This window comes from Mus musculus, chromosome 17 (assembly GCF_000001635.26).
Source record: "Mus musculus strain C57BL/6J chromosome 17, GRCm38.p6 C57BL/6J".
Lineage (NCBI taxonomy): Eukaryota > Metazoa > Chordata > Mammalia > Rodentia > Muridae > Mus > Mus musculus.
The window spans coordinates 35,496,046-35,511,644 of NC_000083.6; the positions used below are offsets into that span (position 1 = coordinate 35,496,046).

General features: G+C 50.0%; 1 protein-coding gene and 1 long non-coding RNA gene across 3 annotated transcripts, besides 32 other annotated features; one reads left to right on the top strand and one right to left on the bottom strand.

Moving 5' to 3' along the window:
• Positions 1-4,595: 4,595 nt before the first annotated feature.
• Gm32362 lies at positions 4,596-9,692 on the bottom strand. The gene is made up of 3 exons (XR_385564.3): positions 9,381-9,692; positions 6,941-7,039; positions 4,596-4,652 (listed from the first exon to the last, which is right to left on the bottom strand). It is a non-coding gene; the product is annotated as a predicted gene, 32362 (long non-coding RNA).
• Positions 5,286-10,057: a promoter, noted in NCBI's record as "4.8 kb fragment from XhoI site to ATG translation start site". NCBI's record gives the evidence for it as "EXISTENCE:reporter gene assay evidence [ECO:0000049][PMID:15557334]".
• Positions 5,444-8,769: an enhancer, noted in NCBI's record as "BamHI fragment for distal enhancer (DE)". NCBI's record gives its function as "enhancer in embryonic stem cells, germ cell lineage cell lines, preimplantation embryos" and the evidence as "EXISTENCE:reporter gene assay evidence [ECO:0000049][PMID:8631266]".
• Positions 7,934-8,042: an enhancer, noted in NCBI's record as "-2110 to -2002; contains site2A/site2B". NCBI's record gives its function as "core enhancer in ES cells" and the evidence as "EXISTENCE:reporter gene assay evidence [ECO:0000049][PMID:15557334]".
• Positions 7,948-8,078: a conserved region, noted in NCBI's record as "conserved region; CR4". NCBI's record gives the evidence for it as "COORDINATES:sequence alignment evidence [ECO:0000200][PMID:11309664]".
• Positions 7,999-8,023: a protein binding site, noted in NCBI's record as "site2B; contains Oct/Sox box". NCBI's record gives the evidence for it as "EXISTENCE:protein binding evidence [ECO:0000024][PMID:15557334, PMID:15988017]".
• Positions 7,999-8,023: a protein binding site, noted in NCBI's record as "site2B; contains Oct/Sox box". NCBI's record gives the evidence for it as "EXISTENCE:protein binding evidence [ECO:0000024][PMID:15557334, PMID:15988017]".
• Positions 8,035-8,073: a protein binding site, noted in NCBI's record as "CR4C". NCBI's record gives its function as "positive regulation of transcription" and the evidence as "EXISTENCE:protein binding evidence [ECO:0000024][PMID:16980957]".
• Positions 8,106-10,006: a promoter, noted in NCBI's record as "2 kb AvrII/HindIII fragment". NCBI's record gives the evidence for it as "EXISTENCE:reporter gene assay evidence [ECO:0000049][PMID:1915274]".
• Positions 8,440-8,462: a protein binding site, noted in NCBI's record as "Esrrb-P2". NCBI's record gives the evidence for it as "EXISTENCE:protein binding evidence [ECO:0000024][PMID:18957414]".
• Positions 8,652-8,756: a conserved region, noted in NCBI's record as "conserved region; CR3". NCBI's record gives the evidence for it as "COORDINATES:sequence alignment evidence [ECO:0000200][PMID:11309664]".
• Positions 8,764-9,772: an enhancer, noted in NCBI's record as "BamHI/BstEII fragment for proximal enhancer (PE)". NCBI's record gives its function as "enhancer for preimplantation embryos" and the evidence as "EXISTENCE:knockout evidence [ECO:0001091][PMID:8631266]".
• Positions 8,854-9,096: an enhancer, noted in NCBI's record as "-1132 to -889 fragment for RARE 1; activity is antagonized by retinoic acid". NCBI's record gives the evidence for it as "EXISTENCE:reporter gene assay evidence [ECO:0000049][PMID:1915274]".
• Positions 8,992-9,191: a conserved region, noted in NCBI's record as "conserved region; CR2". NCBI's record gives the evidence for it as "COORDINATES:sequence alignment evidence [ECO:0000200][PMID:11309664]".
• Positions 9,042-9,068: a protein binding site, noted in NCBI's record as "Nanog site". NCBI's record gives the evidence for it as "EXISTENCE:protein binding evidence [ECO:0000024][PMID:18957414]".
• Positions 9,049-9,078: a protein binding site, noted in NCBI's record as "PE1". NCBI's record gives the evidence for it as "EXISTENCE:protein binding evidence [ECO:0000024][PMID:15831456]".
• Positions 9,049-9,078: a protein binding site, noted in NCBI's record as "PE1". NCBI's record gives the evidence for it as "EXISTENCE:protein binding evidence [ECO:0000024][PMID:15831456]".
• Positions 9,110-9,139: a protein binding site, noted in NCBI's record as "PE2". NCBI's record gives the evidence for it as "EXISTENCE:protein binding evidence [ECO:0000024][PMID:15831456]".
• Positions 9,110-9,139: a protein binding site, noted in NCBI's record as "PE2". NCBI's record gives the evidence for it as "EXISTENCE:protein binding evidence [ECO:0000024][PMID:15831456]".
• Positions 9,111-9,137: a protein binding site, noted in NCBI's record as "Esrrb-P1". NCBI's record gives the evidence for it as "EXISTENCE:protein binding evidence [ECO:0000024][PMID:18957414]".
• Positions 9,609-9,639: a protein binding site, noted in NCBI's record as "-426 NBE". NCBI's record gives its function as "positive regulation of transcription" and the evidence as "EXISTENCE:protein binding evidence [ECO:0000024][PMID:16997917]".
• Positions 9,757-9,781: a protein binding site, noted in NCBI's record as "-297 to -273 NONO site". NCBI's record gives its function as "positive regulation of promoter activity; methylation sensitive" and the evidence as "EXISTENCE:protein binding evidence [ECO:0000024][PMID:23212346]".
• Positions 9,757-9,803: a protein binding site, noted in NCBI's record as "UPE; includes SF1(b) site". NCBI's record gives the evidence for it as "EXISTENCE:protein binding evidence [ECO:0000024][PMID:10692469]".
• Positions 9,764-10,033: a promoter, noted in NCBI's record as "MspI/MspI 266 bp promoter fragment". NCBI's record gives the evidence for it as "EXISTENCE:reporter gene assay evidence [ECO:0000049][PMID:8289783]".
• Positions 9,929-10,054: a conserved region, noted in NCBI's record as "conserved region; CR1". NCBI's record gives the evidence for it as "COORDINATES:sequence alignment evidence [ECO:0000200][PMID:11309664]".
• Positions 9,939-9,968: a protein binding site, noted in NCBI's record as "SF1 oligo". NCBI's record gives the evidence for it as "EXISTENCE:protein binding evidence [ECO:0000024][PMID:17442571]".
• Positions 9,944-9,962: a protein binding site, noted in NCBI's record as "DR1". NCBI's record gives the evidence for it as "EXISTENCE:protein binding evidence [ECO:0000024][PMID:17187077]".
• Positions 9,947-9,973: a protein binding site, noted in NCBI's record as "OL3 probe spanning Hormone Response Element (HRE) half sites R1-R2-R3". NCBI's record gives its function as "positive regulation of promoter activity" and the evidence as "EXISTENCE:protein binding evidence [ECO:0000024][PMID:8152920, PMID:8832901, PMID:7823919]".
• Positions 9,948-9,967: a protein binding site, noted in NCBI's record as "RAREoct". NCBI's record gives its function as "negative regulation of promoter activity" and the evidence as "EXISTENCE:protein binding evidence [ECO:0000024][PMID:7823919]".
• Positions 9,948-9,967: a protein binding site, noted in NCBI's record as "RAREoct, similar to OL3 probe". NCBI's record gives its function as "competes with Rar/Rxr for binding; negative regulation of promoter activity" and the evidence as "EXISTENCE:protein binding evidence [ECO:0000024][PMID:8152920, PMID:8832901, PMID:7823919]".
• Positions 9,954-9,965: a protein binding site, noted in NCBI's record as "DR0; includes SF1(a) site". NCBI's record gives its function as "positive regulation of promoter activity; synergizes with retinoic acid receptor" and the evidence as "EXISTENCE:protein binding evidence [ECO:0000024][PMID:10692469, PMID:15831456]".
• Positions 9,954-9,965: a protein binding site, noted in NCBI's record as "DR0". NCBI's record gives the evidence for it as "EXISTENCE:protein binding evidence [ECO:0000024][PMID:15831456]".
• Positions 9,954-9,965: a protein binding site, noted in NCBI's record as "R2-R3 GCNF probe". NCBI's record gives its function as "represses promoter activity during postimplantation development" and the evidence as "EXISTENCE:protein binding evidence [ECO:0000024][PMID:11702949]".
• Pou5f1 (POU domain, class 5, transcription factor 1) lies at positions 9,987-14,732 on the top strand. Of its 2 annotated transcripts, none has more exons than NM_013633.3 (5): positions 9,987-10,438; positions 13,058-13,178; positions 13,363-13,493; positions 13,936-14,094; positions 14,243-14,732. In NM_013633.3, the coding sequence occupies exons 1-5, from the start codon at positions 10,055-10,057 to the stop codon at positions 14,504-14,506; spliced, it is 1,059 nt and encodes a 352-aa protein (NP_038661.2). In that variant the 5' UTR covers positions 9,987-10,054; the 3' UTR covers positions 14,507-14,732. The 2 variants fall into 2 exon arrangements, with proteins under 2 accessions (NP_038661.2, NP_001239381.1); NM_001252452.1 differs by lacking the exon at positions 9,987-10,438 and adding an exon at positions 12,762-12,851.
• The last annotated feature ends 867 nt before the right edge of the window (positions 14,733-15,599 follow it).

A 15,599-nucleotide genomic window follows, 5' to 3' on the forward strand; every position in this document is an offset into this window, starting at 1 on the left:
CTCCCCAGGGGTGCCCAAGACCTGCATGCAGATTCTGGAAGGGGTAGACTGGGGTGTAAGACCACCCCTTTTCCTTCCCTCCAGGATAGGTGTCAACCCCTTTAGCTTTTGCCTTTAGCCTTCCCTATAGGGGAAAAAAAATCCACTCCAGCCTTTTGAAATTCAGGAGCAGCTTTCTTTTTGGGGTACCCCTCCCCTGATCCAGCAGTTATAAAGATGGTGTCTAGTCAGGGTTTCTTTTTTTTTTTTTTAAGATTTATTTATTTATTATATGTAAGTACACTGTATCTGTCCTCAGACACACCAGAAGAGGGCGTCAGATCTTGTTACGGATGGTTGTGAGCCACCATGTGGTTGCTGGGACTTGAACTTCGGACCTTTGGAAGAGCAGTCAGGTATTCTTACTCACTGAGCCATCTCTCCAGCCCCCTAGTCAGGGTTTCTATTCCTTGCACAAAACATCATGACCAAGAAGCAAGTTAGGGAGGAAAGGGTTTATTCAGCTTACTCTTCCATACTGCTGTTCATCACCAAGGAAATCGGGACTGGAACTCAAGCAGGTCAGGAAGCAGGAGCTGATGCAGAGGCCATGGAGGGATGTTACTTATTGGCTTGCTCAGCTTGCTTTTTTTTTTAAATACACAGTAGCTGTCTTCAGACACACCAGAAGAGGGCACTAGATCTCATTATGGGTGGTTGTGAGCCACCATGTGGTTGCTGGGACTTGAACTCAGGACCTTTGGAAGGGCAGTCAGTGCTCTTACCTGCTGAGCCATCTCATCAGCCCCTCAACTTGCTTTCTTATAGAACTCAAGACTACCAGCCCAGGGAGGGCACCACCCACAATGGGCCCTCCCACCCTTGATCACTAATTGAGAAAATGCCTTACAGCTGGATCTCATGGAGGCATTTCCTCAAGGGAGGCTCCTTTCTCTGTGACAACTCCAGCTTGTGTCAAGTAGACACACAAAACCAGCCAGTACAGACCGCAAAGCTTATTTCTGTCATACATAATTTCCAACTAGCAAATAACCTTGGGCCTACTAAGTGTTCACTATGCAGCAGGGGCTAGCCTGAACTCCCAGATAGCATTACTGTTATATATAAATAATAGCATTACTGTTATTTTAAATTTAGTTTGTTATGTGTATGAGGGTTTTGCTTTCCTGTGAGCATGCCCTCAAAGGTCAGATGAGGGCATTGGATCCTCTGGAACTGAAGTTCCAAATGATTGTGAGCCATCCATCATTCAGGTGCTGAGAACTGAGCTCAGGTCTTCTCCAAGAGCAGCAGGTGCTATTTAAATTCTCTCTCGCCGGGCGTGGTGGCGCACGTCTTTAATCCCAGCACTCTGGAGGCAGAGGCAGGAGGATTTCTGAGTTCGAGGCCAGTCCTCTCCCTCTTCTTCTTCTTCTTTTTTTTTTCCGAGACAGGGTTTCTCTGTGTAGCCCTGGCTGTCCTGGAACTCACTCTGTAGACCAGGCTGGCCTCGAACTCAGAAATTTGCCTGCCTCTGCCTCCCAAGTGCTGGGATTATAAATTCTTTTTTTTTTTTAAGATTTATTTATTTATTATATATAAGTACACTGTAGTTGTCTCCAGACGCACCAGAAGAGGGCGTCAGATCTCATTACGGGTGGTTGTGAGCCACCATGTGGTTGCTGGGATTTGAACTTCGGACCTTTGGAAGAGCAGTCGGGTGCTCTTACCCACTGAGCCATCTCACCAGCCCCTGGATTATAAATTCTTATTTGTACAGTTTTTGTTGTTGGTTTTGTTTGTTTGTTTGTTTCAACACTTGGGATTGAATCCAGGGTCATTGGAGTGTTTGGCCTGGGTTCTGCTGCTGAGCCACACTCCATATACTTGCATGGATTGTGTCTTTTATTCTATGTGGTGGTGGTGGTGGTGGTGGTGGTGGTGGTGGTGGTGGTGGTGGTGGTGGTAGAGGGAACTCACCCAGCCCACCTCCTCTGGTTTCACTCCTCCACACACACCCTTCATCCCTGTCCTTACCCCCTGCCAGTAAGAAACTCCACAGGATGTCTCTCTAGGAGTCTGAGAAAAAAGCACTAAGAGAACAAGCTGTTTGTTTTTTGGGGTTTTTTTTGGGGGGGTGGGGGGGGGAGTTAGAACTCAGGAAATCAGAACAGGGCTAGGTGTGGTAATGAATGACATAGATCTAGTCACTCAAAGGCTGTGTACCTCTGAAGTTGAGACTAGCCTGGTTTATATAAAAAGTAACCTGGTCTATATAAAAAATTCTAAGTTACGCCGGGCGATGATGGCACATGCCTTTGATCCTAGCACTTGGGAGGCAGAGGCAGGCGGATTTCGAAGTTTGAGGCCAGCCTGGTCTACAAAGTGAGTTCCAGGACAGCCAGGGCTACACAGAGAAACCCTGCCTTGAAAACAAACAAACAAACAAACAAAAAACCAAAAACAACCAAAACAAACAAACAAAAAAACCCCAAAACCAAAACAAAACAAAACAAAAAGTTCTAAGCTATGTAGAACTCTTGGGGCACTCGTGATCAAAGTCTAAGCATTGAAAATCTCTAAATGCCAGGCTTGGTGGCGCACGCACTTAATACCAGCACTTGGGAGGCAGAGGCAGGCAGATTTCTGAGTTCGAGGCCAACCTGGTCTACAAAGTGAGTTCCATGACAGCCAGGGCTACACAGAGAAACCCTGTCTCGAAAGACAAAAAAAAAAAAAAAAAAAAAAAAAAAAAATCTCTAAACAAGCCCTATCAATCTTCCCTTGGGGGTATGGACTGTTATCTCTTCATCATAAGAGGAAAGCGAATAGGTGGTGTGAAGGAGGTCTTTGGTGGTGCAGGAGGGAGCCACTGGCTGCAGGGGACACAGGGTACAGCATGGCTCCTTAGTTGGACATCTGCTTGACAGAATGAGTGTCTATCTATCTGTGGACTTGGGAATCAACCCCAGGTATTCCAGGAGGTAAGAAGAACCACTCTCTGAACCAGGGTGGTCTTTTGAGCCACCAGAAAAAACATCCACCATGTAATTGTAACCAAGTAACCAGTCATAACCCCCTGCAACAGCGCCCAGGAGACTTTTGAATCTGAAACAAGCAGAACCACAGAGAGGGGGAGGAAAGGTTATCCTGACCCAGAGAGGCAAATCCTCTCTGGAACCCCGGGAGCTAGGTCAGATGCTAAGGGCATTTGTGGGGAGGGCTGGGAGAGAAGGGCCCTAGGCTAGCAGCAGGTCCTCCTTCCCTTTAACCTCTGGCCATGTTGGGTAGGGACTCTCCTTGACAAACCTGATAACCAGGAGTTCATTTCCGAGCACCCACACAGTGGAAGAAGCTAGCCCATCGCCTAAAGTTGCCCTTTTGTTCTCTTTTTCTCTCTCTCACACAAATTTTTAAATTTTATTATTTATTTATTGACATAATTTCTCTATGTATCCCAGGCTGTCTCAGAACTCACTTTGTAGACCAGGCTGGCCTCAAACTTAGAGATGCTCCTACCTCTGCCTCCTGAGTACTAGGATTAAGGATATCCATCACAACACCTAACTGTAATAAAAATTTCAATTTTTTTTTCTCTCTTAGCCTCAGCTGCAATCACCTCTTTTAGCCAGTATACCTGCAGGAGCTCCAGTCCATAGGCGGGCTCTCCTAATGCCTGAATTTGACTCTCAAAGTGCATTCACTTCCTCTCATTACAGCTCTTCTGCAGACTCTTTTATATCAGGAATCTCAAAACTTGGGTTGGGCATGGTACTCGCCTTTAATCCCAGGAGGTGGAGGCCAGCCTGGTGTACAAAGTGAGTTCTAGGTCAGGCAGGACTGTAATGTCTACTCCTTACATGAACAGGATAGGGCCTGGCGGGGAGAGAGGGGGGAAGCTAGGTGGGAGTAAGGGTGGAAACGGGCAATCGTGTCAATGGAAGAAGTAAATGATCAAGACAATAGGTCTGTTCACAGCATTAGAACCACCCAAATGGTCATTTGGCATCGGAGTCCTCTCCCTCCTCCCAATCCCCCCCCCCATTTGCTTATCTATTTATTTTTATTTTATGTATGCAAGCATTTTTCTTTTTTCTTTTTCTTTCTGGGTTTTTCGAGACAGGGTTTCTCTGTGTAGCCCTGGCTGTCCTGGAACTCACTCTGTAGACCAGGCTAGCTTCGAACTCAGAAATCTGCCTGCCTCTGCCTCCCAAGTGCTGGAATCAAAGGCAAGGGCCACCACACCTGGCGCAAGCATTTTTCAAAGATGTATTTGTTTATATATGTGAGTACATTATCTCTCTCTTCAGGCACACCAGGAGAGAGAGAGAGAGAGAGAGAGAGAGAGAGAGAGAGAGAGAGAGAGAGAGAGAGAGAATCAGATCCTGTCACAGATGGTTGTGAGTCACCAAGTGGGAGCTGGGATTTGAACTCAGGACCTCTGGAAGAGCTGTCAGTGCACTTAACCTGTGAGCCATCTCTCCAGTCCTTTTCCTCTCTGTTTTTTTTTTTTTTTTTTTTTTTTTTTTGACACAGTTTAACCATGTAGCTTAGGCTAATCTTCAGTTTGCTGTGCCTCAGCTTCTGAGTGTCCACTTGGGATTGCAGGAGTTTGCCGCCTTGCTCAGCTTACAGCTTGGGATGCTCTTCTCACAGACATCCACGTACTAGTACTGAAAGACAAAGACAAACACCGGTTTGCTTGCAAACTGCTCAAGTCTTGTCTAGTTTGATTAGGCTTGAGAGGAGACCTTGCCAGCTTTCCCAAGAAGACTGTGTGGAGGTTGGCGGTAGAAGGTGGGGTACAGAAGACTTGCTTTCATCTCACAAGGTGCCCCACCCATCTCTCTAACGCCCAATTTTTCTTTACAGAGGCACAGGGACAACTCCCTACCCCGACCCATGTGGAGTGAGAAGGGCAGGAGGATGCATGGGAATAGGGCTGTAGTTTTCTTTTCAAGTTGGAAGAAAATGGAGAGTTAGGCCAGGGAAGGTAGTGACACCCCCCTGGGGTGTCACACACACACACACACACACACACACACACACACACACATACACACACAGGGAATTCTAGCACTGGTGGTGTGAGCAAGTAGGTAGCTATATGTAGTAATATAACAAGATTTATTTTGCTGAGAGTCATCACATAAGGTTCACACTCTAAGCCAGCCAGGTGGTGGTGGTGGCACATGCCTTTAATCCCAGCACTTCGGAGACAGAGACAGGAGGATTTCTGAGTTCGAGGCCAGCCTGGTCTACAAAGTGAGTTCCAGGATAGCCAGGGCTACACAGAGAAACCCTGTCTCGAGAGAAAAAAAAAAAAAAAAGGTTCACACTCTGTAAATTCCTAACTAATGTCTCATTCCTGTCTCCCCACAGCTGCTCACCTATGTGACATATTTTAGCAGAAGGTCAGGTCCACTCTCTTAATCTCTTAAGAGTGTCTGTGATTTGAGGGACAGGATCCTAGCGGGGAGACTCTCCACCTACAAGGCAGATCAAGGTGGCTGGTTATCTTGAATGAGTGATGTCGTGGGGTTCTGGTTATCAGGGGCAGCCTTGGGTGTAGTGGTGAAGCCATTTCTGCAAGTCTAAAAGGCATTTGGACACTGCTCATCAGAACTGGGAAGGCAAGAGGATCAGAAGTTCAAGGGCCTTCTTGGCTACGTAGAGTTTAGGGGCAGCCTCTGCTACATGTAAATTTGTCTCAGAAGAAAAAAGGAAACGGGCAGTAGTGGCGAATGCCTATAATCCCAGCACTTGGGAAGCAGAGGGCAGGCTGATTTCTGAGCTCAAGGCCAGCCTGGTCTACAGAGTGAGTTCCAGGACAGCCAGGGCTACACAGAGAAACCCTGTCTCAGAAAGAAAAAAAAAAAAAGGGAGAAATAGAACTCATTTATTTCAAAGGGAGCAGGCACATTCCGCAAGCCTTCTGTTCTGCTGGTGACCTATTCCTACCTTCAGCTTCTAGATCTTTGTTTTTTCTTTTAATTTTTATTGTATTGTGTGTGTGTGTGTATCTGAGTGCAATATCAATATCGAACCTCTGGAGATCAAATGCTTCTTTGAAATGGACCCCAGGGATCAAATCCATGGTCGTTAGGCTCAGCAAGTGTGGTTACTTGCTGAGCTGTCCTCAGGTTCCTCTCAGGCCTCCCCTCAAGTCTCCCCCTCCAACCCCCCCCCCCTCCTGCCCCCTGCAAGTCTTTTTGATTAGGCAAGAAAACCAAGACAAGGAAAGGGAGATGCAGTTAGCTAAGGAATCTATGCCAGCCAGAGAAACTACCTCCTCCCTTCCAGAACATCTGGATTTGGGAAGAGACGTTGCTGGTCCCAGGGCGGCTGGGGGTTGGGGTTGGGGGAGGGGGATGCTAACCAGCAAGGAAGCTGTTCCTGGCTGGGGCAGGCCTGACTGAGCTCATGTCGCTGAAACTCCTCATTTCTCCCTATGGCTTCATAGGGAGACCCAGCCTGGATGCTAACACGAGTGATTTCCCTGCTCTAGTCTAGTGTCCTCCGTGAGTCCATTTAACTGATCACCCAGTCTGTGAGGAGGTGGCTGAACTCACAGTAAGAAAGCTGTGGGGGTCAACGCCTATTGTTTGTTTGTTTTGTTTTAGACAAGGTCTCCTGCTGAGGCTGGCTCAAGCTGGCCTGGAGGACTCTTGTGTTTAAGGCTGGCCTTAAATTCTCTTTAAAAGAAAATCATGTGTATATATGTGTGTCCATGTAACTGCAGATGACCACAGCAGCCAAGAGATTTCTGTTCTCCTAGCTGTAAACCACCCAATATGGGTGCTAGGAACAGAATTTTAAAAGGGTCCTCTGAAAGAGCAATGTACACTCAAATGCTGAGTTCTTTCCCAGCCCCTAGCCTTGGACCTTTGTTCTTATCACTTCCAACGCCCAAGGGCAGGCATTATAGGTGTGGCATTCCGCATCTGGCTTCCCAGGATACCTTTTCATGCTGGTGGACCATCTCTGGCTGGGGACGTGTGGGCTTCTCTGCTGTCTTTGGTTCTCCAGACAGAACTCCGAGACAGATCTTGACTTGGTTCTAAAATACAGGTGGTTTGTGGCAAGTTAACGAATTTTAGCTCAAATTTGGGGTATTTAAGATACCATGGTGACTCTTTTTTGTTTGTTTTTCTTTCTTTCTTTTTTTTTTTTAAAAAGATTTATTTATTATTGTACGTAAGTACTTCAGACACCAGAAGAGGGTGACAGATTTTTTTTTTTTTTCGAGACAGGATTTCTCTGTGAAGCCCTGGCTGTCCTGGAACTCACTCTGTAGACCAGGCTGGCCTGGAACTCAGAAATCCACCTGCCTCTGCCTCCCAAGTGCTGGGATTAAAGCCATGAGTTGGGACCGCACCCGGCCCAAAGTGACTCTTAAAGGGGGCAGAGTGGCACATATTTTCAATCCTAGCACTCAGGAAGCAAAGGCTGGTGGATCTCTGTGAGTTCAAGGCCAGCCTGGTCTACAGAGTGAGTTCCAAGCCATCTAAGGCTATGTAGGGAACCCTTGAATCAAACCCAAAAGTTAGTCTGATGATTTTCTAAGACCCAGGAGGCAAGAAACTGGATCAGATGAGCCAACAGGTCTGCTGTCCCATCTCCAGGGCCACCAGGCTCACAGCTCGGGACCAGGCTAGGGCACATCTGTTTCAAGCTAGTTCTAAGAAGACTTGGGACTTCAGACAAAGTTGCTGTTAAGGACTGTATTATACTCTAGGCACGCTTAGGGCTAACCTGGTTGCAAAGCCAGTCACTAGGCAGTTAAAGGACTCAGAATATGTCTCTTGTCCTGGCCAGTGAGTCACCAAAAGAGAAATCACAATCCATAAGACAAGGTTGGTATTGAATACAGACAGGACTGCTGGGCTGCAGGCATACTTGAACTGTGGTGGAGAGTGCTGTCTAGGCCTTAGAGGCTGGCCCTGGGAGGAACTGGGTGTGGGGAGGTTGTAGCCCGACCCTGCCCCTCCCCCCAGGGAGGTTGAGAGTTCTGGGCAGACGGCAGATGCATAACAAAGGTGCATGATAGCTCTGCCCTGGGGGCAGAGAAGATGGTTGGGGAGGGGTCCCTCTCGTCCTAGCCCTTCCTTAATCTGCTATTGAGGAAGCTTTGTGAACTTGGCGGCTTCCAAGTCGCTGCCTTTATTTAGGTCTTCCAACTAACCTATGGCACTGTTCCACAATGAATGTATAGAAATTGGGAGGTGAGCATGACAGAGTGGAGGAAACGGAAGATTCATGGAGAGGGCCAGAGAGATGGCCCCTCAGCCACCCTGGGGGATGACTTGGACCCATGTGGTAGAAGGAGGGGACTTCCACACATGTGCTATGTGTAGCTGTGTGTAGGTACATACACACCCTTAAAATAAAACGCAATTTTTTTTTCAAAGTCTCAGGGTGAATTTGGTGAAGTCGATGAAGCTGAGGCAGGAGAATTATCAGGAGTTCAAGGGCAGCTTGTTTTATAGAGAAAGGTTCCATCTCTACCTGATGAAGACTACCATCAAGAGACACCCCCGCCCCCCAGGGCACCTAGAGCCACTGACCCTAGCCAACAGCTCAGGCGGGCTGGGCCCAGGCTCAGAACTCTGTCCTGGCTATGTACACTGTGGGGTGCTCTGGGCTTTTTGAGGCTGTGTGATTCACCCTGGGGCCTTCGTTCAGAGCATGGTGTAGGAGCAGACAGACAAACACCATCCCTTGCAGACAGGCACTCTGAGGGCTATTCTCTTGCAAAGATAACTAAGCACCAGGCCAGTAATGGGATCCTCAGACTGGGCCCAGAAAACCACTCTAGGGAAGTTCAGGGTAGGCTCTCTGCACCCCCTCCTCCTAATCCCGTCTCCTTAGTGTCTTTCCGCCAGCACAGGAATGGGGGAGGGGTGGGTGACGAGGATGAACACCGGAGTCCCTGGAGGAAGGGAAGCAGGGTATCTCCATCTGAGGCTCTGTCTTTGAGGAGAGGTGGAGAGCTGGGGAAGTCTTGTGTGAGGGGATTGGGGCTCAGGAGGGGGTTGGGGAGCAGGAAGTTGTCCCCAGGGGAGCCATCCTGGCCCATTCAAGGGTTGAGTACTTGTTTAGGGTTAGAGCTGCCCCCTCTGGGGACCAGGATTGTCCAGCCAAGGCCATTGTCCTGCCCCCTTCCCCCAGTCCCTCCCAGGCCCCTTTGAACCTGAAGTCAGATATTTCTTCTCTCTACCCACCTCCCACCCGTTGGGTTTCTCCACCCAGGAACTAGGCTGGAAGCCTGGGATGAGGAGGTGGGGGGAGGGAGAACTGAGAATCTTGAGGAAAGAGGCCCCGGCCTTAACTGTGAGGGGATGGAGCCTGGGTGCAGGTCTTATGGGGGTTGGGGGGTGGTTAGTGTCTAATCTACCAACCTGGACAACACAAGATGGAATACTGTGCTCTGAAAACGCAGAGCCAGCACTTCTCTGGGGTCTCTGGGGACATATCTGGTTGGGGCTCGGGGTCCCATGGTGTAGAGCCTCTAAACTCTGGAGGACTGGAGGTGCAATGGCTGTCTTGTCCTGGCCTTGGACATGGGCTGAAATACTGGGTTCACCCATATCTAGGACTCTAGACGGGTGGGTAAGCAAGAACTGAGGAGTGGCCCCAGAAATAATTGGCACACGAACATTCAATGGATGTTTTAGGCTCTCCAGAGGATGGCTGAGTGGGCTGTAAGGACAGGCCGAGAGGGTGCAGTGCCAACAGGCTTTGTGGTGCGATGGGGCATCCGAGCAACTGGTTTGTGAGGTGTCCGGTGACCCAAGGCAGGGGTGAGAGGACCTTGAAGGTTGAAAATGAAGGCCTCCTGGGGTCCCGTCCTAAGGGTTGTCCTGTCCAGACGTCCCCAACCTCCGTCTGGAAGACACAGGCAGATAGCGCTCGCCTCAGTTTCTCCCACCCCCACAGCTCTGCTCCTCCACCCACCCAGGGGGCGGGGCCAGAGGTCAAGGCTAGAGGGTGGGATTGGGGAGGGAGAGGTGAAACCGTCCCTAGGTGAGCCGTCTTTCCACCAGGCCCCCGGCTCGGGGTGCCCACCTTCCCCATGGCTGGACACCTGGCTTCAGACTTCGCCTTCTCACCCCCACCAGGTGGGGGTGATGGGTCAGCAGGGCTGGAGCCGGGCTGGGTGGATCCTCGAACCTGGCTAAGCTTCCAAGGGCCTCCAGGTGGGCCTGGAATCGGACCAGGCTCAGAGGTATTGGGGATCTCCCCATGTCCGCCCGCATACGAGTTCTGCGGAGGGATGGCATACTGTGGACCTCAGGTTGGACTGGGCCTAGTCCCCCAAGTTGGCGTGGAGACTTTGCAGCCTGAGGGCCAGGCAGGAGCACGAGTGGAAAGCAACTCAGAGGGAACCTCCTCTGAGCCCTGTGCCGACCGCCCCAATGCCGTGAAGTTGGAGAAGGTGGAACCAACTCCCGAGGAGGTAAGTGAAGGGACTTGGCTGGGCTGGCAGAGGCAGCAGTGAAGGGAATTGGGAACATGTAGGGTAGCCACCCTGCCTGCCAAAGGTGGTGATGGCTGCCGGGCCTCCTGAGAAGCACGACGCAGTGTGGACTAGAACCCAGAATTGCAAGAATCAGAAACCGGCCTGGATTGTTTCGGCCTGGCCCTTGTCATGTAGGTCACCTAGGCCTGGCCTGTGTCCCGACACTTGCTTCATGCCATCACTGTCTGTACACCAGTGATGCGTGAAAATCAGCCCCCCCCCAAAAAAAAAAACATATCAGCCCCTCTGGGGACTTGGATCACAGTCGGACCCAGGAACTTGGCCTTAAGGTTAGGCATGGCTGGGGGGGTAAAAAATGGTGCTTATCCTGGAGTTATTGTTACTGAAGAGGTTGGGTGTGACTGGCTGCTGATAGGAGCTCTTGTTTGGGCCATGTGTGGAGTAGGGCTCACCTTCAGTCAAGTTTACGGCCTGTCTACTTTAGCCTCAGACTCCATGAGTCACCTTTACACGAGCAGACCCTTGTAGTGCCTGAGGTGCAGATCTGATCGATTTCAGCCTTTCTACCTTTCCTTGTAAACAAGAAAGGGACACCCTTGGGTAGGGGAGTTTTATCTCCAGGCCATCTTAAGATCATTCTGTGAGTGCACGGGCCTTGCTTAGTGTCTGATGGCCTACAGCCAGCACTCTGGAGCAAGTGTAAGCAATTAGCCTTAAGAACAAGGTGCGAGTGGATACCGATGCCCGCCGGGAGTTCCGACAGCTTAGCGATTGTTGTAGCAGGAGTCCCCTCCCTAAGTGCCAGTTTCTGTGTTATCTCAGGTCCTGTATGCCGCCGGGAGTCCCCTAGGAAGGCATTAATAGTTTATCTCACATCTTAAATGGCCCTTAATGAAGCAAGAGATTTGAACCTTAGTTAAGCTAATCCCAAATCCTCAAAATAGGATTTAGAAAAGCCAAAGACACTGCTGAGGGCGATTACAAGTTTTGGTCTTTTGAGGAGCAGTTGGAGATGAAAGTCTGTCTGAAGCCGAGAGAATCCTTTTCCATTGAAATGGCATTGAGGTGTGCCTCACTGGCTGCTGCTTCTGTCTGTGCCCTGGGTTGGCCAGCCTTTGTGGAGCACCTCAGCCCTCCATCCTGGACCTTTGCTCCAACAACCTGCTCCTCTTCCGCCCTCAAGGCTGACTTGCATCTCCCCAGATGACTGCCTCCATTTCTGTCTTCTGTTAGAGACAGAAAAGCCTGAGAAACCGACAGCCATTTTGGGGGGGGGGGGTCCGGTTCACACGCTGCAACTTAGAAAGCACACTCAACTGGCCATCTGTTATACCCTCCCCACCTGGTCCCAACCATCACTGTGTACTACTGAGAAGAAGGCAGCCTTAGCCACACCCTCGAGTGCCCCTGCCGTTCTATTGCTCATACATCGATTGATATCCCTGTTTCAACTTTGAAAAAAAAAAATTTTTTTTTTTTTGTGGTGTGTGCATGCCTGCTACTGTACACCTGTGGGCGTCAGAGGTGGTCCTCTGCACCCTCCGGCCAGTACCGCATCCAGGGTGAGTCAGATGATTTCCTGTGGTTTGGGCCTCAAGGCTTCTCACCTCCAGAGGCTTCTAGCCTGCTGCCTTGCTTTCTCTGTCGCACTCTAGTACAGCAGGAGTTTTCTTCGCACTCCGGAGTGTTGTCAGCTCCTGGGGCATGGACATTTGGCTACTTAGAGTGTGCTGTGTAGGTTTTCATTTAGAGCTGAACAGAGGGATGGATCTTATTACCCCAGCCCTTGAGACACTGAGGCAGGAGAGCTTCCTAGTGAGTCCCTGTTTCAATATCTTCACTAATACTGTGTCATACTTTGGGACTTTCTTTCTTCCTTTCTTTCTTTTGATTTTTTTTTTTTTTATATGAGTACAGTGTACCTGTCTTCAGACACACACCAGAAGAGGGCATCAGATCCTACTACAGAAGGTTGTGAGCCACCTTGTGGTTGCTGGGAATTGAACTCCGGATCTCCGGAAGAGAAGTCCGTATACCAACTTCTGTATTAGTCAGGGTTCTCTAGAGTCACAGAACTTATGGACAGTCTCTAGATAGTAAAGGAATTTATTGATGACTTACAGTCGGCAGCCCAATTCCCAACAATGGTTCAGTCGCAGCTGTGAATGGAAGTCCAAGGATCTAGCAGTTACTTAGTCTCACGCAGCAAGCAGGCGAAGGAGCAAGAGCTAGAGCTTAACTGCTGAGCCATGTGTTTCTTGAGTAAAGGGATTACATGCTCGTTCGTCTGGTCAATTCTGCAGCCTTAAAACTTCTTCAGAATAGGGTGACATTTTGTCCTCAGTGGGGCGGTTTTGAGTAATCTGTGAGCAGATAGGAACTTGCTGGGGTACTGCACAGAACTCTGGGTAGTGTGGTACTGTAGATGGCTAGGTTCTGGGGGGGGAAAGAGCCATCTATGTCACCTAGGAATAGAGTGAATAACATTTATATAATCAGACCAGCCCTTGAGGAGGCTGAGATCTTTTCATGGGGCACCCTAGGGTCACAGTCCCAGCTGGTGTGACTCTGACAAGTCTGCCTTTCTCACTACAGTCCCAGGACATGAAAGCCCTGCAGAAGGAGCTAGAACAGTTTGCCAAGCTGCTGAAGCAGAAGAGGATCACCTTGGGGTACACCCAGGCCGACGTGGGGCTCACCCTGGGCGTTCTCTTTGGTGGGTCTCCCCCAGCATGTTCTGATCTCACGGCTCTTAATGTAGGCGCAAGGGGGTGGGGCATCTTAGGAGCTGCTTCTCCACAGGTAAGGGAGGATTAGACGCTTGTAGCTTGAACTGTCAGAGGTGGGGGCTTGGGCTCCCTTCTTGCTGCCTCACTCACTCTGTTTGATCGGCCTTTCAGGAAAGGTGTTCAGCCAGACCACCATCTGTCGCTTCGAGGCCTTGCAGCTCAGCCTTAAGAACATGTGTAAGCTGCGGCCCCTGCTGGAGAAGTGGGTGGAGGAAGCCGACAACAATGAGAACCTTCAGGAGGTGAGGAGTGGCAGGATGTGTGCAATGTCTGCCAGGCACAGTCCCTTCTGCTGCTTCCATTCCTGGCTTGAAACTCCTCCCTCTCCAACCGGAGCTCGCAGGAGAAGTTCTGTGTCCTTATTCTGCTGCTATGAATTGGAATCCAGAGCCTTAACATTTGCTAATCAATCAGGCTCTCTCCTTCTGAGTCACCCTCTGCCCCCACCAGCCTGACAATGGTCCCTCCCCAGAACCCCGTCTAGTGCTGGTGAAGGCTCAGACCTAGGTCTACCAGCCCCTTCCAGAGCCCCTTTCAGTAACCCCTGGCTCTGGGGCCACATCCAGTCAATGCTCCCTTAGCACAATCCCTTAGCGGTTTGTTCTTCAGTCCCATCTCAAGGTGGGGCTGTTGCCAAGTCAAATACTAAAGTTGCTCTTGTCGCCCCCATCTTCCCCTGCCCAGATATGCAAATCGGAGACCCTGGTGCAGGCCCGGAAGAGAAAGCGAACTAGCATTGAGAACCGTGTGAGGTGGAGTCTGGAGACCATGTTTCTGAAGTGCCCGAAGCCCTCCCTACAGCAGATCACTCACATCGCCAATCAGCTTGGGCTAGAGAAGGATGTGAGTGCCAAGATCCTGCCCTGTGGTACCTGGATGTTTCCCTGTTCCCATTCCCCACCCCCCCCACCCCCCCACCCCCACCGCCGCCACCGCTGACTGCAGCATCCCAGAGCTTATGATCTGATGTCCATCTCTGTGCCCATCCTAGGTGGTTCGAGTATGGTTCTGTAACCGGCGCCAGAAGGGCAAAAGATCAAGTATTGAGTATTCCCAACGAGAAGAGTATGAGGCTACAGGGACACCTTTCCCAGGGGGGGCTGTATCCTTTCCTCTGCCCCCAGGTCCCCACTTTGGCACCCCAGGCTATGGAAGCCCCCACTTCACCACACTCTACTCAGTCCCTTTTCCTGAGGGCGAGGCCTTTCCCTCTGTTCCCGTCACTGCTCTGGGCTCTCCCATGCATTCAAACTGAGGCACCAGCCCTCCCTGGGGATGCTGTGAGCCAAGGCAAGGGAGGTAGACAAGAGAACCTGGAGCTTTGGGGTTAAATTCTTTTACTGAGGAGGGATTAAAAGCACAACAGGGGTGGGGGGTGGGATGGGGAAAGAAGCTCAGTGATGCTGTTGATCAGGAGCCTGGCCTGTCTGTCACTCATCATTTTGTTCTTAAATAAAGACTGGGACACACAGTAGATAGCTGAATTTTGTTTTCCTTCAGTTCCTAGAGAGCCTGCGGTTGGAGAAAGCCAGTAATGGATTCTCAAACCCCAGGTGATCTTCAAAACAGGCGCCATTGAAACCATTGGAGTTCCACAAAATGCCCAGGGATAGTTGGGGTTGGAGCCCAACCTATAGAGGAAGGCATTGCATATTCGCCATCCTAGAGGCGGTAAGTCTCTGCTAGCTGATGGACATCACCTCATAGCCATTGTCTGGCAGCCGCCTTCTTTCCTCTTGTCACTCTGGGAGTTCTGGTGGGCTTATACTTTAAAAAAAAGAGTTTTTTTGGGGGGGTTAAGATTTATTTTATTTATATGGGTACACTGTAGCTGTCTTCTAGACACACCAGAAGAGGGCATGGGATCCCATTACAGATGGTTGTGAGCCACCATGTGGTTGCTGGGAATTGAACTCAGGACCTCTGGAAGAGCAGTCAGTGCTCTTAACCGCTGAGCCATCTCTCCAGCCCTCAAACTCTTTTTTTTCTTTTCCTTCAAGATGAGTTCTGTGTAGTCCTGGCGGACCAGGTTGGCCTCAGATCAGCCTGCCTCTGCCTCCGCAGTGCTGAGATTAAAGGCCCGTGCCACTCTAGGCTAAATTGTTATGCTTCTATTCTAGCTGATGACCACCTTTTTTGGGCGTAGTAGTGCTGGGAGTAGGGTCTGTACACATGTCTACAATGCCAGAATAGGTCAAAGGCTTTAGATCTCAAGGAACTGGATTTATAGAGAGTTGGGAGCAGCCATGTAGGTTCTGAGAACCAAACCTGGGTCCTCTGCAAGAAGAGCCATTGGCTTTTTGTTTTTGTTTGTTTTGAGACATTTCTCGGTGTAGCCCTGGCTATCT